This window comes from Bos javanicus, chromosome 19 (genome assembly GCF_032452875.1).
Source record: "Bos javanicus breed banteng chromosome 19, ARS-OSU_banteng_1.0, whole genome shotgun sequence".
NCBI lineage: Eukaryota > Metazoa > Chordata > Mammalia > Artiodactyla > Bovidae > Bos > Bos javanicus.
In genome coordinates, this window is record NC_083886.1 from 47,434,980 (window position 1) to 47,458,279 (window position 23,300).

Here is a 23,300-nt window from a genome sequence, read left to right on the forward strand (position 1 = left end):
CCATTTCCTGTTCCTGGAATGGGGTCCATGACCGATCCATCCGATCATTTCAAGAGCTTCTCAGAGAACACTGAAAGGCAGTATTTTCCGGGCCAGGATCTTAGCAGCTGTCACCTATGATTTCAGGTTATCACAGTGTCTTTTTCACCTCAGTTTCCTCTGCTATCAATGAGAACAGACTGTCACTGACTTCACGAATTCAGGGTAACTGGCTGACCAGAACAGTTGAAGAGACTTGCAAGCCCTGCCTGGCTGAGGTTCAGTGGACTCACCCCCACAGGCCTCTGCCACATGTCTGCTGAACTCACACACCCCGTTGCAGGAAGTGTACCCGAAGGAACCTCAATAGACAGCTTTCCCTGGATCGCGGTCAAGAACAAGTGTGAAACTGCTGGCAGAAGCGGGTGTGTATTTCCCCTGAACCTCCCTGGGCCTGCTGTCAGCACCTTCAAGGCAGGGAGACAGGAGCGGGCTGTGGGGTTCAACAGCCCAACCCCCACCCCACATGTAGACGCCCCAATTCCAGAAGACACTCACTTGGTCTAACCTAACATTGTTCTCCTGTTTAGGACCAGAGGTGGAGGGCAGGTGATGAGAATGAGAAGTGGTTCCCAAACCTGGCTGCCAGAAGGTGAGGTGCAAGATGATATTTAAAAGAGAAAAAATAGGTTCAGGGCCCCATCTCTTCTAACTATCAAATCAGCATATCCAGGGAGTCCAAGAAGAAGAAAAAAAGACTACGGAGGTGACTCTGTTGCACCCGTCGGCTCATGTGGCTTTCTGCGGCCAGCATGAGCACACAGCCCATCCCCCTCCTCCCCACTCCTCGCCAGTGTCCTGTAGCTTCTCACCTTAACTATCTGGCCTATCACTCTTCCTGCTATTCAATAAATCCAGATTCTGTGAAAAAAAAATTGGCAACGAGAACCTCAAGGGTCAGCACAGTGGTATGTACAAAACTGATGCTCATTAGATAGTAAGTAAAAATTTCAAGTGATTCAGGCCTAAGTTTACATTTTCCAGGCATGAGAAAGCGGCATGTGAAAAAACACTGAAGTTTCACCAAGTCCTGGATCTGAGAAAAGACTTCTATCAGAATTAGTCTCTGTAAAATCCTTTGTTTTTCTGAGATCCCTGCTAATGGCTTACCACAGAGACTACACTGCTATGGAGATAAAACCTGTGGGTGTGGGAGCGGACGAAGCGGGGAGGAACAAGGTCATCTGGGAAAGACTGATTTTTAAGAGCAAAGACAGAACGACATGAATTCCCACCTGATCGCAGAGCCTAGTGAGCACATTTTGCGGGCTTTGAAGTTTCTCGATGTAAGCTCTGAAGGGGCACCAGAGCCCCTGCCTAAGTCACCTTCGCTATGCCCCGACCCAGGTTCACCCTGTGCTGCAAGACCCAAGAGAGCTGGCTCCGTGGCCAGACCGCCTGGGTTGGAATCCCAGCTCTAACCCTGACAGGTCTCCTCACCTCATGCTATTCACTTAACCTTGGAAAACCTCAGTTTTCCTACACCCCCTGCACCTTAAAGGGTGTTGCAGGTCGAATGCGGTAACACCTATGTACCCAGCACGGACACAGTCAACATTTACAGCGGCAGCATTCTATTATTACTACCTCCATTATTACTAAGATGATTACTATATAAAGGACCCTTTTGCTGGGCACAAAGCTGCTACAGGTATATGTGTTCAAGGAGGCACATTCTGAGGAATGAAAACATCAGAGAGTGTTAAGGTGACTGTGTGTTTGGAATGGTTGTGTAAACTGCTTTCAGGGTGGAGAGTGGTACTACGAAAGCTGATCAGGGGTCAGAGCGCCTGCCGTAGTGAGCGCGCATGTCAGTCCTGCCCGCGTAGCCTGCTGCATCTGTAATTCTGCTCTGCACACCTAAAAACAGGCTCCACATCAACCTTCCCTTCCAAGCACCCAGTGCTCATTCCTAGCACTCCAGCTCCACTCCCCAGGAGATTAAAAAACAAGGAAATCAAACGTCTCTAAGGCCCACAAACACGTCTTTTGCATCCCTCCTCTCATGTTTATTTCTCAGGCCAACGGAGTTAAGAGTCATGGTACTGTGGAGTTCTGTATGAAACTTAGTCCCATGTATCTTGAACAGTCACAGATCACCCTAGAGTTTGTCTCCGCCTCAAGCTTTCTATGGCTGGCCCAGCTCAGATCCATCTCTACTAAGAACCACTCAAGGAAAACAACGTAATGGAGGATTAAATAGCACCACTTTGACTTAAAAAAGACACACAAGTCAGGATGAGCTAAGTCCTTGTAACTGCCCTGGCCCTCACGACCCTCTTTCCACACTGTCCTCCAGACCCACTGGAGGGAGCTGTCACTGCAGAGGGAGTGTCCGGCCCACTCCACGCGGGTACTTACAGTCGTGCTGGCTGTGACCTGTGGGCTAGAGCTGGTGGGTGCAGAGGTGTCTGAGGAGGCGGAGAGCTGTCGCACCAAGGGACTGTGTGGTGGGTGGTGGGTGGCCGCCAAGTAGCTCGAACCGCTCATGTCCGTGTGATGCTTCAACACTGCAGAGGTCAACAGAAAAGAGGAATACATGGCTACCTCAACCTGCTCTACTTCCAGCACAAGTTAGGAAGGCCCGCAATACTCAGTAAAGGCAAAAATGCTTTCTAAGCCTAAAGGATAAAAAGATGAAGCAAACTGGCTGATGGGAGGCAGGGGGTGGCAGAGGTTGCTACAGCAGTTAAGAGTGACCTACACTTAGAAGCGGTCGGACCCCTCTACTCTACCTTCCTAGCAAGTGAAGGACACAGCTAGGGGCAGTTATAGGAAGGCCCGCTGCCCCAGAAAGCCCTGCGCAGGTGCAAATGCAGGCGGAGGTGCCGGGCCTGGCCCTACCTTCGCTTCTCTCAGATGAATGGTCTCGCAATCTCATTTTGCTGTGGTTTGGGTCGTGCACGGGTGGCGGCGGACTGAGCAAGCGCTCTGCTTTGGGCGCTGTCACTCGTTCCACCATAGGCACAGCCCCCACATCGTCAAAGTGCTGCCTGTGGGTCCTGTCAGGCCGGGCTTGGTGATGGGACAGCTCTGAAGAGGGGAACAGAAAAAGAGCTGTGAAATATCTTCTCTCAACCTTTTCTTATTTGAGTTCCAAGCTCGAGTTCTCTCTAGGTCCATGACAGATACCCAGGGCAGCAGGACAGGCCAGGGAGCCCACCGGGCTCTCAACTGGAGAAAAATGTGACACCAGACTACAAAAGACAGCCGGCCCACAGATGCACCCAATGCTATGCCCCACTTGGCTGTTCACTGAGCCCCAGAACACCTGACGTCTGGAACAGCTTTCACGGTCCATCCCAGAGCATCCAAAATGAGCAGAAAAAGAAGACTGTGGGCTGAACTTGCATCTGTCAACTGTCTCTCCCAACCCCATCACACTGCCATGGCCATACCAGTAACCTGAGAACGTCAGAGGAATAGAAAAGTAATTGGAGGACGCTATGGACCCCTGAAACTTACTGGCTGTTGTTAGGAAGGAGTTGACCAACTTGTGCCTGTCTTTACGAGTTGGATCTGGCAGACTGCCTGGCATGGGTGCTCTGTGCTTAAGTGAAAACTTTTTTGGAGGTTTGATTTTGTCAAAAGGCTTGTTCTGCCATTGAGATTTCAGCATGCTCTGGAAGTGCAGGCCTGTGGGAACATCTGCAAGAAACACAAAACGCCACCATCAGTCCAGACCCCTGGGCTCCGGCTCTCCAGGGAGCGAGACCCACCTGACACCCTTCTCTTATGTGCCCAGTGGTGGGATGACTGCGAGGAACAAGCACTGTCGAGGGGAAGATCTGTTTATTGGAACATCACTGAAGGTCACTCTTCTACTCACAGGGAGGTCACTGCCGCCTTTTATTTTCAAGTTCCAAACAAAACCAATATCTATGATGGTCTTTTCTTTGTTCTTGTGTTCCGCTAAATCTGTTAAACTCTATTGGTTTGAAAGACTGATAAACATCCTGTTCTTATTCTTCTAGAAACTGAAACATTTCAAGGTATTTCTTTCAACATAAAGTTAATCAGGACATATATTCCTTCAACAACTATTTATTGTCTGCTACTTTATCAGGCACTGGATTGGGCACTGCCTCTTTCCCTAGTAAGAACTAGATCATTTCGCCCTCCTTCCTCCAGACCTCCACCCCCTTCCCTATCTGGGGATTATCTAGGTTTTTAAGTGATGAGCTAATATTGAAATATTACAAATTAAATCTTTTAGACTTAACTATAACTTCTACCTTTTGGGGGGAGTTCACTACTCTTTCTTGCATCTTTCCATTTTGTTAGTTTCCTTTTTTTATTTTCCTAAGAATGTGGACTTGAGTTTGAGTCATTTCTTTAGAAAGAGCATTTCAAGATTAAAACCAGTTTTCTCTCAGATCCTTAAAGCTATTACTACAGTGTCACCAATATGATGGAATTTGACTCAATCATTTGTAGGTTCTTTTAAACTTTTGGTGGGAAAAAAAAAGCTTGTTGTGGTATTGTATCGACTCAGCCAATTTGGGGCAAACTCCAATACCAAATCTTTCAATCTGCGAACGTGGTATTTCTCTCCATTTTCTTTTATTTCCTCTCATCAGCGTTGGGTGGTTTTCATTGTACAGTTCTTATACACATTTTGTTAAATTGATTGACTACTTCATATTTTTGATGACTTACAAATGATAATGTCATCATTATCACTTTTTAAAAGTTGTTTATAATTGCTTACTACTAGTATGTAGGAATACAGTAATTTTTAATATAGTGGCCTGTATCCTGTGATCTTCTTAAATCTATCATTAAGTTTTGTTAGCTGTTGTGGAATCCTTAGAACTTTCTATAACACAAGTACATCATTTACAAAATGCTGCTTTACTTTCTTTCCAACCTGTTTGCCTTTATTTCTACATCTTGCCCTATTACTCTGTCTAGAACCTCTAGTGGCAATCTGAACTTTACATTTTCCTTTTCTAGTCTCATTCTGAAACTTCACCACCAGGGATACAGGTGGGTCTTTCTTCAGGGTTCTGAAAAATTTCTCCTTTTACATCTGAAGATCAGCACATCTCACTTTAGCTCTCAGTTCCTCCTGGGAATCAATCATTAACCACCTGAGATAGAAGTCCCAGTCCCTGAGTCCACACTCGGCACTGCAGCACAGAATGAAACTTCGCTGCACTATGGAAAAGGGTTAAAATCTAGCCTAGCTGTATTTCAGAACAAGTCCAGATCTATCACCCAAATGCCCAGGTCCCATTCCTGGTTTTCTGTCCTTTTTCAGTGTGGGCAAAGAACCGTCCCCCTACCGGCTGCTACCTGACAAGAGTTTACTCAAAAGCATAGGCTTTGGGCTCCTTTTTCCTAGTTTTTTTCTCTATAGTTATCTTGCCTTCCATCTTTCAAAAATCACTACAACCTCTGGAATGCCTTCTTTTTCTAGAACTACTTAATATTTATTATATTTAATGTACTTGGAGGACTTCCCTGCTGGCTCAGATGGTAAAGCGTCTGCCTAAAACGCCAGAGACCCGAGTTTGTTCCCTGGGTCGGGAAGATGCTCTGGAGAAGGAAAGGGCAATGCACTCCAGTACTCTTGCCTGGAAAATCCCATGGATGGAGGAGTGTGGTAGGCTACAGTCCATGGGGTCACAAAGAGTCGGACATGACTGAGCGATTTCACTTCACTTCAAACATTAATGGGGTTCTGGCTCCCAGGGAGAGTAGAGGCTGTGCTCAATCTGAACTAGGAGTGGGGCGGGGGGCAAAGAAGAGGGGGGTGAGTGAACATTAAAAAACCCATTATATTGTGGCTGGTGCTGTGTATTACTTCACCTTCATAACAATTCCATGATGCATTACTATGCTCCTTTTAATGACAGAAAACAGATTTAGAAAGGTGAGTTAACTTGTCAAGGTTACACAGTTTAGTAACTAACACTGTGCAAGCTCAGCTGTGTCTGACTCTTTGAGACCCCACTGACTTCAGCCTGTCAGGCTCCTCTCAGCTCATGGCATTTTCTAGGCAAGAATACTGGACTGGGTTGCCATTTCCTCCTTTAGGGATCAGAAAGGAACAAGCAACATTCAAACTCAAGTCTGTAAAATCCTAAAACTCCTACTCTTAGCCACTACACCATGAAATTATTCTTTGGCCCAAAGAATTAATGCTTAAGTGTGTTAGCTGCTCAGTCATGTGCAACTCTTTGTGATCCCATAGACTACAGCCCGCCAGGCTCCTCTGTCCATGGCACTCTCCAGGGGACCTTCCCAACCCAGGGATCAAACCTGGATCTCTTGCACTGCAGGCAAATTCTTTACCATCTGAGACACCAGGAACACCCAGAGAATGGAGCAGTTTAATTCTGAGGTGGAATCTGATAGTTCTCAAATTATTCCCAAGGAAGTGGAGAGTATACAATATTTTTCAAAAGAGTTCTGCAGTGTAGCAAAACTTAACTCTTTCCTATAGCACAGACTATGTATTTCATGACTCTTCAAAGAATAAGACACATCTCTGGGAACAGTGCTCTTGTGAATTTTTTTCCATAATCATTCTTTCTTTTACACATTTAAAAACAAATTCACCTATCATAACCCTTAAAATAAATGATCAATCAGCTTTCAGCCAGGCCAAGGATATCAGAGCTCACTGTACTCCTAGCCCTTAGAGCCCGCCCAAGCCCCTTAATAAAATGGCTTGATTATCCCACACCCCAAAGGTCAAATGTTAAAAAAAAAAAAAAAAAAAATTTTTTTAAAAAAATCTCCCACATAAGAATTGAGTTTAGAAGTATTAATCAAATTGAATTAAATTTAGGGGAATTTTAATTAATTAAAACTTCTTTGCTCAGAGTGGTTGGGGAAAAGGGTGTACTGGAAATAAAGCACTGTCTACAGAAATTCTGAAAGCTGGGCTGAGTTCAAAGGTATAAAGAAGGCTCAAGAAGTGGGGGAACACCTCTTCTATATCCCAGGACATCCCCTGCATCAGCAAAAGAGTTACTCTCACTTGGCAAAGGCTGGTTTTCTTATTTATTTGGTCTTTTGGGGGGCTGTACCACATGGCATGTGGGATCTTCTCCAACCAGGGATCGAACCCATGCCCCCTGCATTGGGAGTGTGCAGTCTTAACCACTGGACCATGAGGGAAGTCTGCATAGGCTGTTTAATGGGACCACAAAGCACAGTGATTTTATTCCTCCCACTCTTTTATAGTGCAAATAAGCAGTCCTGGACACAGGGCCTGGTTCCATCACTGAGTAGGAGGATAGAACAAGAACAAATCACTTGGCTGGGCCTCAGCATCTTCATCTGTAAAATGAGGCAGCAAGATCTGATCAGGGCTGGAGATACCCCAGCACACATGCTCTAACTCTCTCACCTCTTCTGTGTGCTGCAGGCACAGGCTCCTGGCAGTACTCGCTGTTGTACCCCAAGACCTTAGACCTGTCTCAAATAATTAGTTAATTAATCTAATTATAAATCAATCTCACTAAGCACAAGAGAGAAAAAAATGTATGTTATTGCTAGACTAGATGACTACTGTGCCTCTCAACCCTAACACGTTTAATTAATGACTTTTCAACTAAAACTCCACTCCTAACCCTTACCCCACCCCCATTTTAAATGCTCAGAAGTAAAAACTGGCACAAGTGTAAACCATTACCTTGTGCTCTGGAGTTGGGTATTAAGCAGAATCAAGAGCAACTTCCCCTATAAAATCCACTGAATAAGCTGTTAGGGATAACTGTTTATGGGACTCAGGCTACTATACATTGCTAGAAGTTTGCTGTGTTTTAGCAGCTTTCATATAAAAGTGAAGAGAGACTCAGTTAAATTCCCCAAAATCAGTGAACAAAAATGATCTCTTAGGAACTGCTAGTCTGAGTTCCTGCTCTGAGTAATAACACCTGGGATCCACACAGAGCTACAATTCTGAAAATAGACACAGAGGACCTGAAAGTAAGCAAAGAAAGAGTTCACACCTGCATAGGCAATGGCCATTACAGTGGTATTAACCAGGCAGGAGGGTACAGATCCTTAACCAGGTCAATGACAAGAAACATTACCTTAGTTTGCCATTTCCTCAAACAAAAAGAAGACTTTAGCTTCAGGCCCGCCAGAGTCTGACATTCCATGATCCACCATTTTCTCAAGCACACTTTCTCATGGTGTTCAGTCACGCTCACTTCCTCCTCCTGCTGGTAAGCTGCAATAGCCTCATGGATACAGCTAGTTGTCTTGGCAAGCTCTCTCAAAAGAGCAGAGCTCTTCGAGGCCAGCAGGTGGTGCTCTTATTAAGCACAAACCTAAGTCAACATGCCTTTCCCCAAGGTTGCCGCTGCTGCTAAGTCGTTTCAGTTGTGTCCGACTCTGTGCGACCCCATAGACCCCATAGACGGCAGCCCACCAGGCTCCGCTGTCCCTGGGATTCTCCAGGCAAGAACACTGGAGTGGGTCGCCATTTCCTTCTCCAATGCATGAAAGTGAAAAGTGAAAGTGAAGTCGCTCAGTTGTGTCCGACTCTTTGTGACCCCATGACTGCAGCCTACCAGGCTCCTCCGTCCATGGGATTTTCCAGGCAAGAGTACTGGAGTGGGTTGCCATTATACATCCTCTATTTCAAGCTAAGCTTTAGCTGGCTTGATTACATGAGGTAATAAGGAAACAAGCTCCTGTTTCTGGAATACTGAAGGGTTGAATGAGTGAAGTCGCTCAGTCATGTCCGACTCTTTGCGACCCTATGGACAGTAGCCCACCAGGCTCCTCCGTCCACAGGATTTTCTAGTCAAGAGTACTGGAGTGGGTTGCCATTTCCTTCTCCAGGGGATCTTCCCGACCCAGGGATCTAACCCAGGTCTCCAACATGGCAGGCAGACACTTTACCTCTGAGCCACCAGAGGACTAAAGGGTTATCACACCCTAATGTCTCCACCTTCCAGCCAGGGAGCAGTTCCTAAAATGAATGGGAGTGGCTAAGGTGTGGTAAGGTGGGAGATGAACTCTAGGATTAAGAGCTACAATTGGTTCCCATCCCAACAACTACACAAACTGGCTAGGGAAACATCAGTAAAACTACAGAAAATGAAAAGTTGGATGTCCTGCCATCTTTAAATGTATTCTAGAGAAGAACGGGGTGGCCTGGAGGTCAGCTTTGACCCACACAGTATGCTGGTTGCTAGTCTTCACTGTTATTATTATACACAAAAAGATCTGGGGAATCTCAATATTTCAGGAGACACTACTCACATCTTCATGGCCCTGGCAATCTTCCAGTTTACAAATGTGGCATTCTGTATTCTGAGTGTGGCAGTTGTCTGAATCAAGTAAAAAATCCCAATAGTCACAATATTAGACACAGTAATTAGGTCCCTGGGTTGAGTCACAGAAAGTCTACTGTATTCATAGGCAGATATGTTAATGCTCAACTTGAGAAAGTAAAAAATATATATACTATTCTTTACTTTCTCATAAAGAGAATTTAATGACCATCTCTCTTGTCCAAACTCCAATGTCATAATTAGGATATGTGTGTGTGTTTGTGTGTGTGACTGACACAAGGGAGAGAGTGGGGAAAGGCAAGAGTGGAAAAAGGGTGTAGGTGGGGAGAGAAGACAAGAGACAGGAAAAGTCCACAGGGACTACAGAATGATGGAACAGGAGATGGCAGGCAGGTGTCTTGGGCATATTTAGGTGATGGGAGAGAATTCACAACTATACAAGGTAATACTGTTGGCAAAGCATGATCAACATATTTATCAGCTGATACTGATTCAACAGGCAAAAGATCTTATCAGAATCTTAATATAACTATATAGATTTCAGGCTTCTTTATTCAAATACGAGACCATGCAATTCAACACTGTAATCTTAAGAGAATAACTCAACAAATGTTCTGGAGTCGTCTTGGTGTCTCTGCCTGAAGCTGCAGCCTGGAAATGGGCAGAAATCTGACTTCTCTTAATAACCTGGCTGGGGAGAAGCATGAATTATACTGAAAAGAAGGACAGGAATCAGATTACTTGGGTTTAAATTTTGGAGACTGCTACATCAGCTATGTAGCCTGAGATAAACCACAACCTCTCTAAGCCTATTTCTTGATATGTAAAACTGAAGTAACTTTACAAGATTACTGAGAAAACCAAATGAGACAAGAAATAAGAGAAGTGCATATAAACTATAAATGCTATACAAATATTATCTTAAGTTACATGAGCCATAATCCAAATGGCAGGAGAGGGTAAAAGTCAATGACTCTGGAATCTGAAGCATAGAGGAAAATGTTTCGTGTTTTCCAGTCATTATATTCTAAAGTGTATTTACTGCTCCATCACTCCTGATCTAAACCCTTGCCTAGTTTACTGTTCATATGTTTCAAGTATTCTAAATATTTCCACTCTTAGGAGAAGTCACATGGCAGCAAGACTATTACACCATGCCCTTTCTTACAGTTGGAGGGAGTTTTAATAATAAGGCTTGGGGAAGCTAACAGATTTAGATGACCAAGAAAGAATCCAATCATTTGAAGAACAGATAAGAAATCTGAGGGGATTATGGCCATCTAATGTTTGATGAACTGTCAATTAGATGAGGGGATTTTCTAGGATAGTTTATCAGCAATGACTGCTTTTATAAATAAAGTTTTATTTAAACAGTCACACCCACCTCCTTATACATAGTCTACATACTGGTTTTGTGCTACAAAGGCAGAGCTGCCTAGTTCCAACACAGACTAAACCTAGACAGTATGATCCATAAAGCCCAACTTATGTGTCCCTTTAAGAAAAAGATAATATACCACTCATGCTAAAAACCTGATTTTCTTCACATACCACTAAGTAAATTTTACATCCAACATAATTCTCATTCCCCAGACCCCAATTTTTGTTACCTTCCTTTCAAAAACGTGTACAGACTATCTGTAAGGTGCTATGAAGGACAGAGTAAGGAGAGAAACATAGTCCCTTATCCTCAGAGAACTTAAGTATTCTGGTGGTTGGGGCCAGATGGGGAGATTATCTGCAAACCAATGAAACCAATCCAAATTATGAAAACACTGGCTTCTGTAGTCTATAGAGTAGTTTTCAACATTTTTGCTCATGAACTCCTCACCATTTGAAATGTAATTTTTCTTTATTTAGATTTTTTTTCTCGCCACACCAAGAGGCTTGTGAGATCTCAGTTCCCTAACCAGGGACTGAACCTAGGCCCTTGGCAGTGAAAGAGCAGAGTCCTAACCACTGGACTGCCAGGGAATTCCAAAATGTAATTTTTAGAAAAATTATAAACTCAGGACAATTATAGGCCTCCCTGGTGGCTCAGTGGTAAAGAATCTGCAGGACACACAGGTTCAATCCCTAGTCTGCGAAGATTCCACATGACACAGAGCACAGAAGCCCCCCATGTGCCGCAACTATTGAGCCTGTGCTCTAGAGCGCGGGAGCCTAACTACTGAAGCCCAGACGACACAACCACTGAAGCCCAAATTGCTCTAGAGCCTGTGCTCCGCAACAAAAGAAGTCACTGCAACAAGAAGCCCGTACACCACAACCAAGAGTAAATACCTGCTCACGGCAACTAGGGAAAAGCCCATGCACGCAGCAACGAAGACCCAGTGCAGCCAAAACACATAAATTATATATAAAACAGAAAAAGACCCTTTTTCTATATAAAAAAAGAAACTAAAATATACATTAAAAATATTTTATACCAACACCCTGGCATGTTAAAATCTATTTCTTCAATCAGACTTCAGTCCCAGTAAAATCTACTTTCAGTTATCAATTATTTTTAAAATTTAAATACTGTATAGTTGATGTGCAATGTTAGTTTCACATGTAAGTTATTAATTCTAAACGTAAATTATTATTCTCAAGTAACAGAAAAGGTAGAGGATCTTTCCAGACGTTATATACAAAAAAAATACTGTACCTTCATCTTCATTATTTATTCAAATTTCCTTTTATTTAACTCCCACAGGATTCTTCTTCAGGAGCCATGAACTCTTGAGATGGCTCCTTTGGTGTCCCTACTGCCCAAGGTTTTTATACTCTGGGGGATGAGCAAGACCCACAGCAAGACTCAATATGGATAAGAGGAGTGACTTTCTTTTATGAGGTGGGAGAAAAGCAATTATGAAAAAGGAGGTGGAAGAGAAAATCAGCAGACATAGAGGCTTATCAGGTAGATCAACTTAAAAAAAACAAAACAAAACCCAGCACATGCGAACTCTGAGGATCTATGCTTGCGTACTCCTGAGAAAGCAGTCACGTAACCATTGCATGTATACCCCCCGTATGAAGACATTCTCCTCGAACAGTGCTGCCCATGCTTTCACATCATAACACAGGCAACTGTCTCACCCTCACCACCTGAAAGCTTAGGGCGAAATCTCTTAGCAAGCTCTAACGTTTTAGTGGCACATTCTGGTCGAGGGGATCTGTTGTGCATCATGTGCAAAATCCTAAGAGAATATCCTGTTGACAGTAATACCTGGACAGTACCTGGACTGTACCAGAATCCTGGCCAACTGTCTTTCACTTTGAACCCTTTAAGTCTCACTCATTAGACTTCATGGAGCCTTTCTTACCATCTGGAAATGCTAGAACCGGGTGAACACAGGAGTCCAACTGGGATAGGCGTTCCAACAGAGGGGCTTCGTAGTGGATTTCTGGAGGCATGGTGCTGGCACTGCCTGAGCCGCACAGCGCGCAGGAAGGGTTCACATCACAGCCAGAACGCGCTGTGCTATTCCGGTGAACCTGGGAAAAGCCAGATAACACTCAATTCAGGGTCTGATAAAAACTCAGCTCCCCATTCAGTATCCCAAAGATTCAAAATTCCCTCTCTCTAGATGCATATATGACAGAGTTAACAAAATGTTTGATCAGTTTGTTAAAAGATTTCCATTTCTCCAACACACTAACTTTCAAAGTAGTTAAGTAATAAATCCACTTCTTCTCCAATGAAGCTTTCTAATTATGTGAAGCCCATTTAAGTGCTTACTGAGAACACTTTACAATACCTGTATGTTTCTACCACCATGATGCTTTTCCACTGTCTGCTACAGTGATCTGCTTCAGATTTCTAGGTAGAACATGACTTGCCCTCTTCAGCAACTTCATCCACTAAAGAGCCTTACTAATGAATAACCAACCACACCTTTCCTGTTCTTTTCGTATCTCCAAAAAAAGAATTCCAGGAGGCCTGAAACAACATGGCAAGTTTCCCTGGACTACACTCATTAGCTGCTCTTTAACCTAGCCTGAAATCTACTGTTATAAAGCTCATATTTAATGAAAACGAATTTGGTATGGTGAGTGTTCATACCCATAGTCTTTGTGTTAATTAGATTAATTCCAAGGGGATACAAATCATTTTCATTAAACTTCTTTTGTATACATGTGGGCACCGTAAGAAATAACCTCCCTAGTTAAGTCCACAGTGAAAAATAATCTAAGTTTTCAAACGATGTACTTCTGTTTTGTTTTTAAATGATAGGATTTTTTTTTTAATTGTATGCTTTGAACTTCAGGTCATGCTGAATGCAGGATCCTTAGGTTCTAGTGTTAGGATTTGGCATTTGCCAAATCATGACCATGCAAAGTCACCCAGGCAGCACACAGTCCTAGAAGAAATGACTTGCCTGTGGAATGACACTATGACATGGGATGCTAGGAGCAAGGGAGTATCAGAATAAAGACAAAAGGGTAGCACTGAAACTCTGTAACGACTGCGAGAACTACATCTAGTTTCAGCACACACATCTCTTGAAAGCTGTTTGCCTTCACGGACATGCACAGAAGAAAGATAAATATGAGAACAATTCGGTCTTTATCAACCTTCCTCAACTCCCTCCTCCTTGCAGCAACATAGATGGGTGGTATTCAAATAAGGCCCTGTGAAGGTCAGACTGGACAACTTACACTAAAGTAAAAGAATTCTAGTAAGCAACAACTGTTGTCTCTGAAAGGAAATTACACCAACTAAATATGCACTTTTGGTAGACAACATTAACTGGTACTGTTTTGGAAAAAAATACCTCTTGCAACCTATTTAAACCAGGGCTGAATTTCTGGGGGAGATAACATTTTGAGGTAGAGAAAGAGGGACCTGCATTACCAGGGACAAAAACCAGAGACCCACCAGTAGATGAACGGGAGAATTTAAGTAATTAGAATCCAAAAACTGCACCAAAACTTTAAATACTGACTAGATTAGAAAAATATATAAAAGTCAAAACAATAAATCTTAAAAGGGAGGTATATTTTCTCCTCATGAAGTAAACCATTACATGAACTAGCTCTCCAAGTGGGCAATGAACAACATTCCATTTTTTTTACGGCTAGAGTGTATCCCTTAAGTCATTAAGAGACTGGATGTAAAGTAAAAAGAATACGACAAGAAAACCAAACTAAGAATAAAATTAAAGTAAAAACTGAAATTACCAAAAGAAAAAATACATGACAGAAACAGCAAATTCAAGAACTGCTCTTTTGGAATTCCCCCTTGCTCTTCCCAAACCCACCTCAAGAAAGGGGTAGACAGGATAGAGCAACTAATTACATAAACAGTAAGACTGGCCTAATGAAGAGAAAAAGGGAAAGATGCAAACATATAAGAACTTAAAAAAAGCACTAGCTAAGTGATAAACCACTTAACCACTGGATCAACCGGGAAGTCTGCTAGTATAATTTATTAAGAGAAAATTTGGTGAATTTTTTGAAGGATAGTTTGGGCAACTTTAAACACACACACACACACAAAACAAGATGTCAAATTATACACACAAATTTTATTTATTAAAAAAAAAAAAAAAAAACCCACAAAAAAAGAAAAACAACCTACCATGAGCAAGTGTGATTTACTCCTGGATATCAAAACTATTTGACATTAGTGTATCAATTAACACAATTTCATGCTGGCCATTCAACATTTCTACTTAGATGTCTTAAGAGGCAACCAAAGTTAAGTTAACTCTTCTCTACTTTCAGTAGCTCAGTCTTAAAATCCCTGGACTCATCCTAAACTCCATTCCTTCCTCATACCCCCAAAACCAGTCATGAAATCTTGTCAACTCTGCCTTCTAAAAGTATCCAAGATCTGACTACTTTATACCACCCTCAACTGCAGTTCTTATTTGGGTTTCTTAAATAGTCTCCTAATTGGTGTTCCTGCTTGCCCCTCCCTTCAACTATTGTGTAATCTTGTTTCACAACGTTAATCAAACCATGATGCAGTTCTCAGCTCAAAACCTTCTCACAAGGAATAAAAGTCAAAGTTCTTGCAATGGTACACACAAAGCCCTACGCCATCTGTTACTTCTGTCCCTTTTCTGACTTCATTTCCCTTTCCTGCTTTTCTCCTAGCTCATGCCACCAGTTCCTCTGACTTCCCTGCTACTTCCCCAAAATGGTAGGCAAATTTCCGGATCACAGACCTTTACACTTGGCCCTTCTATTAGCTCCAAGCTTATTCCCTCACCTCAGGTCTTTTTCTCAAATGTCATCCTCTTAAAAACAACTTTTATTTAGAAACATACAAGTGAGAAAAGAGTCTCTATTCTTGACTGTGACAAAAAAACCACATTCTGGAATAAGTTTAACTGACATTTTAGGCACAAAGCTTAAAGTTATTAATTTGTAATTGCTACAAATTAATCTATAATCAAATTCAATAGGCTTTTGGTACAGAAGGGAGAAGACGCAAATGGAATTTAAACCAACTACAAACCAGAAGAATAAATGCTAAGGGGGAAAGTTCCCAGAAAATTTCTGATCAGCAAAGGCAGAAGGGAGTGATTTGCTGACCACATGTTAAAAATATGACACAGGGATAGCAAAAGGTGGGGTGGGGGGAGAAGCTGGATTTCTACTTCACGTCAAAATAAATCCCAAAGGTATTAAAAAGATTTAAATTATGTTTATTAAATTACATTATTAAATTATGTTTTAAATTATTTATTAAATTATTATGTTTAAACTGTAAAAGAAAAACCATGGGGCAACATCCAGTAGTTAAAAGTGTGAGCAATGGGGCCAGGCTGTTTGAGCCCTGACTCTGCTGCTGCTGCTAAGTCACATCAGTCGTGTCTGACTCTGTGCGACCCCACAGACGGTAGCCCACCAAGCTCCTCTGTCCCTGGGATTTTCCAGGCAAGAACAATGCAGTGGGTTGCCATTGCCTTCTCCAATGCATGAAAGTGAAAAGTGAAAGTGAAGTCGCTCAGTTGTGTCCAACTCTTAGCGACCCAATGGACTGCAGCCCACCAGGCTCCTCCATCCATGGGATTTTCCAGGCAAGAGTACTGGAGTGGGGTGCCATTGCCTTCTCCGCCTAACTCTGCTACTGAGCTGTATAAACTTAGACAAGTTACTTAATGGCTTCATTCATAATAACAGCTGCTTATGTGACAAGGCTGTTGTGAAAATAAAAATCACTTAGAATAGTGTCTGGTATCAACTCTGTTACTTGTATAGTCATACAAAACACACTATTTTCATTTAAAATTGAAGATGGGAAAACAAGGACATCAACCTTAAAGATCATTGATATTAAATCCTAGCTTTCATGTTACTGTGTGACCCCTCAAATTTATTCATCTGTTAATAAAGGATCCATATTGCCAATTTCATGCGACTGTGAGAAATACGATTTTGCAAGCTATTAAAATACTACACGAGTGCTAGCTATGTCAGAGTTTCTCACAAAGGCACTACTGACACTTAGAGCCTGATAATTTTTTATTGGGAGGAGCTGTCCTGTGCACGGAAGTAAGTAGCAGCTTCCTGGCCTCTACTCACAGTGCAAGTAATACCCTCCCTCCCACCTCTGTGACAACCAGAACTGACCACAAGGTCAAACGTTTCCTAGGGTGGGCAAGCAGGTCAAGATCATTGAGAACCAGGTGGCTCAAGTTACGATGATCATTCTTAGTAAAATTCAAAGCAGAGGCACCCATTAAATATTAATAGTGAGAAAGAAGAAATGCCTCAAGACTACATCAGTCAAGGCGAAAGGACTCAAGAGCAAGAGTGAAGAGGTTTCCAAGAAACAAAATGGTAACTAGAACATAGAAAATAATTTCAATGGCTTGAATAACTCAAATATATTTAAATAGATGACTTCATAATCACACACACTAACCCCTCCACAAAGACTTTATTGACTGTCCTTGGAAGATGGCAGGAAATCAACTTATTACTTGAAAATTGGTAGATAAAAGGATATCAACACAAATCATGCTCCACCCCCCAGACTGTACTTAAGGGTAAACCAATAGTAGAAAAGGGCATTTTTCTCTTTAAAGACATAGTCTAGCTAATAAACAAAGAATAAATGGTATGAATAGAACATAACTTCAACTCCTGATGCAACAAGTGGGTCCAGGCAATGGCCATTACTGACTAAAAACACAAGAGACACAAGATATTACATGTCTTCTCATGTAAGTGTCCTTACCAAAACAAAAACCTAGATTTAAGTTTCTATATTCAGACTTGAATGCACTAAAAGAGATTAAGGACTATACAGAGGGATGGATATAATGGTAAAATGTGGTCAATGCTACCAGTAGAATCTACGGGATGCAGCTGCTCACCGCAGAATTCACAGTGACACTATGTTTGCATAACATCATAAGGAAATTTTGGAAAAGAAAACAACGACCCCACAGAATTTCTTCAGGCCACGATGGATTAAGAATGATCATGCTTATCTTTTAGCCATAAACTAGGAAACCAGACAACACACAGCTTAAGACAGAACAAATGAGGTAGTCTGTGACTGTCCCGGCTTTCTGCCTGGACACACAACACAGACTGCTCAGCAGGTGAGGGGTTCCAGGCAGAGCGTGATGGTTCCACTGAGTTGAGGAAACAAACTCCCAGAGACTGTAGTGCAGAGGCTCAGGTGACGGATAACTATGAGGCAGAATTCTTCAGAAGAGGAAGCCATACAGAAAAAGAGCTCCAGAAATCATCATGAGATTCCCTCAGGTGTTCATGGAATACTAAGAATCCCACGTAGAGTTAAACTTCACCAGGTCAGGCGAAGATCCACCAAGTAGCTATGGACTGAACAGTTCCCAGAGCTCACAGTGGCAGAAAGACTTCCCCACTGTGACCGGTCAAGTGGCATGGAACATTCAGAAAAGACCCCAGAAGACCCGGGTTACTCTACACCCTTCTAATAAAGGAAAAACGGAATCTCAAATAACTTAGCTGCCAACAAAACAAAGCCTCTTTAAAGGAAGATAATATAATCTCTATGCTTCAATCATGTAAAATTAAATGTCCAACATCCAAAAAAACATTGTTAGATATGCCAAGAGGCGAGAAAGTTATACCACAGGTATACTACAATCAGAAAATTCTAAGTCACAAAATAAATAACTGGAATAACCCAGTTTTCTCAACAAATAAATTACAAGGAAAGGGGGTATGATGGATAGCTTACAGCAAACCAACACTTACTGAGAACTAGAACAGCCAGATTTAAAAAGAAAAAAAAGCAAATATAACTTTAAGATATGAGAGAAATGTTAAAACAATGACAATACTGAGGAGCCAAGATTCCAGAGGGGGAAGAACCATTGAAGTGTTGAGTTGCTTCTTTTTGGGAACAATGGGTGATTTCCGAGTGATGCTTAGAATCTGGTGCCCTGATGGAGGGTCACTTCTGGGTACAGAGAAATGAGCAGAGGTTCTGATGATTTTGTAGGGCTGAAGGGACAACTTTAGAGACTACAAAAGCCAAATTCACAGTGAAAAGAAAGGACAGGAAACTACAAATGACATGTCAGGTGCTCCCATTCCTAAGGCATTTGGAAAATTCTGAAGCTGGGATGGGTAGGAGGCTAAAAAGCTAAGCAGACAGCCTCTGGACGGCAGAGTTTCTGGTGGGCTCACTGAGGAAGAGACTACAATTAAGAGTTCATGATACACATGAGGGCACTGGTCACTGAATCAGTTGGAAATGGGAATAAGAAACAAGGCTGTGCCTTAAGAAAGGACCACTTTTTATGTGACATCTAAAATGCCAAGTATACTGGTATTAAGAAGTATATGTAACATAAAAATCAAGTGTATGTGCAGAGCAATTAAAACAGTAAATGCAAGTGTACCAAATACTGAAAGAAAATATACAGTCGTCTAACCTTTTGTTTATTTTCCTACAACCTTATGTAGACTGCTTGAAAACAAAATGGCATCAGTAAATCAATGTTGTGAATAAAGTCACCATATTTTATATTTATTTCAGCATACTTAAACAAAAAAAACACCTACTTCATCTACTCATGATTTTACAACGAGATGTTAGGAAATGGAAAATGTTGGTCGGTAAAGGCTTCATTTTCAATGTCAGTATTGCCAAGTATCCAAATATCACCTACAAAGAGATTACAGAACAGCAAGCAGATGTTCTGAAATGATTCTCTTGGAATCATTGTAAATCATGCACATGCTTAATCAGGATTACTTTACCAAGGTTACCATTATCAAGTAAGTTTGGGAAACAAAATAAGATACTCTTTCAAACAGAAGACTTTTACGTCTTTAATGTCTTTTACAAATCTCAGAGTGGAAGACATGGCATGAGGTGCTCTCTGAATTGATTTACCCATCACATTACAGTGGTGGCAGATACCTCAAACCATCTATGAGCTCATCACTACTCTGAAGTCAAGACAGTTACTACACCTGCTGCTAACTCTTGTTATTTAGGAGATCCAACCAGTCAATCCTAAAGGAAATCAGCCTTGAATGTTTACTGGAAGGACTGATGCTGAAGCTGAAACTCCAATAATTTGGTTCTGGCCACCTGATGTGAAGAACCAACTCACTGGAAAAGATCCTAATGCTGGGAAAGATTGAAGGCAAGAGGAGAAGTGGACGACAGAAGACGAGATGGTTGGATGGCATCACTGATGAAATGGACATGAGTTTGAGTAGGCTCCGGGAGTTGGTGACAGACAGGGAAGCCTGGCATGCTGCAGTCCAGGGGTCACAAAGAGTCAGACACGACTGAGCTACTGAACTGAACTGAAGAAATTTATATACCACAAAATTTAACAACTGTTTCAACATACTTGGTTTCCCCTATAAGCTAATGTCTTTTATTTTGTGCATTAAAAAAAAATTATTCTGATAAAATTCCACAGACTTTATCACATTGCCAAAGGCTTGATTAGGAGAAAGAAATTCCGAGATGCAAGAAACAGAAAAGAATTCAACGCCAAGGCTGGTCTTGGGATAACAGCCAGAGAAGTGGCAAGGAAGTTTAAAATCTACTCCGTATTTTGGTGGAAAAAGCCAACTGCAAGAAAGTGAAAGCCCAGTCCCAACCTACCTTCATGTAAGAGGTCCAAATTCACCTGAATTCTGGAAGTCTCTTCAGAAGCTAATGGAAAAACTGTGATGTAAGGACACTTTCACAGTCCAGGGATCACAAGACTCCTACAGAAAACATGCCTCCCTGGCCATGGCCCCAGACGAGCTATGAAAGATATTGTAAATCATACAAGAACACAGACCGTTATAAGGAAGTCACTATAGAAATAGGAAGGAGCGGTCTTCAGTGAACTAGAAATAGAAAAATTAGAAAACAACTTTTAATAAGTATATTAAAAATTTTCATAGTGATAATGAGAGGAATACAAGTCATGAGACAAGTACAGGATAAAAAAGTTTCTAAAAGTACTTAAGAGGATGTTTCTAAAAGTAACTGATTCTAAGGAAAAAAGTACACACTGAAATAAAAAATCCAACTGGTAAAAAAACTAGTGTTCCTCCTGACGAAGAGGAGGAACAGTAAGAGAAGACGACATGAAATAAAGCATAGGAAGACAGATATGAAATGCAAAGTATAAAAAGAAATGAAGCAATATGGAACAGAGAATGAAGATCAACAACAATACACAGACATTTATATTTAAAAAGAGAGAACAGAAAAGGAAAAATTGGAAGAAATAACGATTAGAAAAATTTCAAAACTCAAGCCAAATAAGAACTCTCAGAATGAGGGTGTAAAAACCAAGACCTAGTGGCTAAAAACCAGTTCATACATCTAAATATGTCCTTTATAGTGCAAAACATAGAAACAAAACACACACACACACACACCCAAAAGTAAGGGACTGGTGTGAAGATTCTAGTTACCAGAGAGAAGATACAGATAACCCATAAAGAAACAATTAAACTGATACCAGAATTTTCAACAGTAAGTATCGGAAGGCAATGAAATTATCTTCAAAGTGCTGAATACAAAAGTTTACATGTAGTTAAGTCATCATTCAAGAATAAAGGCAAAATATAACTGTGTATTCACAAATACACACATACGTATATACACATTTCACACAGAAACGTTAACTCTGTATGTTTTTAATATATAGACTTCACAGCTCATACCACTATTTGAAGGCTACCACATGTATTCATCAAGAATGGAATGGGATGTAAGAAGCAACAGTAAACAAGAATGGCAAAAGTGTTGGTAAATGTAAATAAGTAATTAAGTATGAACTTAATGACTAATTTGGGAGGGACTGAAAAGATAACTAAAATAATAAAAACAAATTACAGATAAATAAATTACTGACACAAAAACTGAAAACAAAGAGATGGAAAAGGATGTATCTAGCAAGTGTACTTACCAAAGAAACCCATTTAAAGTTAAAGCATGAAGAGAGATCAAAAGGGAAACAACATAATGATTAACATGAAGAAGAAATAACAATCATTAACTAGGATGTACCAAACCAGCCATCCTAGAACTATATGAACACATATGAATAAAAAAAAATAGAAATGAGGATGGGGAAACAAGAGAGGTGGTTTAAGGGTATAAACTGACTACTAGTTGGTAAGTCCTGGAGATCTAATGCACAGTACAATGAATTATAGATGATACCACTGTATTATTAGCAACAAATGTGCTAAGAGACTAGATCTTAATTATTCTCACCACAAGAAAGAAATGACAACTATGTGACATGATAGAGGTGTTAGGGTTAGCTCAGGCTATAATGGCAATCAAACTGCACTTTAACTGGCACAATACACATAGCGAACAGATTTCAAACAAACCAACAGAAGGCAGACCAAAGGATATAGAAGATATGAACACAATAAGTCAAAGATATGAGTTAAATTTAGAACCCTGAAGTCAAGAAACAGGATACAAATATACACACCCACACAAGCAGTGCCTTTTAAGGAAATGTGGACTATTTTACAAAAGCTGAACTAAAATTATGTATATCAACATGGAGATCTTGAAAACACAATACTGAATTAACACACCCCCCCCCCCAAACCAAAAACACACACCAAAAACCAAAACCAACTTGCAGAATATGTACAACATGACAGCATTACTGCATTTTGTGCTCTTTGGTTACCTCTTTCTAGTGGCAAGAAAGAAGATAAAGGAGATAAAAGAGAATAAAAGGACCACTGGTTATCTATAACTTTCTTTTAATATTAAAAAAAAACACACATGAAGTAAAAAAAATTAAAATATTAGCATTTAGCATGGTGCATACATCAATGCTTGTTACACCGGTCTTTATACATCACAGAATTAAAATAAACAGGGAAGGAGGCAGGTAAACCTGTAATTTTTTCTATACAAAGGGAACTTAAGTTCTTCACATAATAAATTAGTAATACAGAAGAGTGCAGGGGGAATAAAAGAAAGTTCAAGTATTAATATTTCAGAGCAAAGGTATATTAAGTTTGAAAACTGCTGAAATTCAAGAATCAAATTGGGAACAGCACCGATCAGTCTGTCTTATAGATTTAGAATGAGAAAAGGATTCAACTATCTTATGAGCAGCAACGACAAGGACCAATGGCCAGTGTACTAAGAATAGCGACACCTTCCCAGACCCTATCTCCAAATTCATGTCTGCTCAGAACCACAGAATGTGACCGTTAATTGTAAACTGAGTCTGCATATGAATCAGTTTAATATGAAGTACTACCGGATTTGCTGCTGTTTAGTCACTAAGTCATGCCCCACTCTTTGTGACCCCAAGGACTGCAGCCCACCAGGATCCTCTGTCCACAGGATTTCCCAGGCAAGAATACTGGAGTGGGTTGCCATTTCCTTTTCCAGAGGATCTTCCCAACCTAGGGATCGAATCCACATCTCCTTCCTTGCAGGAAGATTTCTTTGCCGTTGAGCAACCAGGCCTTAAATCCAATGACAGGCATCCTTATAAGGCTACATGAGAACACAGACACACTGGGAAGGTGATCATGTGAAGATGGAAG

General features: G+C 41.2%; 1 protein-coding gene across 5 annotated transcripts in view; it reads right to left on the reverse strand.

The window, feature by feature from the left end:
- The window catches only part of KANSL1 (KAT8 regulatory NSL complex subunit 1), a 174,057-nt gene that overhangs the window by 5,501 nt on the left and 145,256 nt on the right, over positions 1–23,300 (reverse strand). For 4 of the 5 annotated variants that reach the window (XM_061392207.1, XM_061392203.1, XM_061392204.1 and 1 more), the window contains 4 exons: positions 12,611–12,782; positions 3,505–3,687; positions 2,884–3,072; positions 2,401–2,549 (listed from right to left, as the gene is read on the reverse strand). In XM_061392207.1, the coding sequence (XP_061248191.1) occupies positions 2,401–2,549; positions 2,884–3,072; positions 3,505–3,687; positions 12,611–12,782 (693 nt within the window). The remainder of the gene's footprint in view (positions 1–2,400; positions 2,550–2,883; positions 3,073–3,504; positions 3,688–12,610; positions 12,783–23,300) is intronic. The other variant, XM_061392208.1, reaches the window with a different exon arrangement.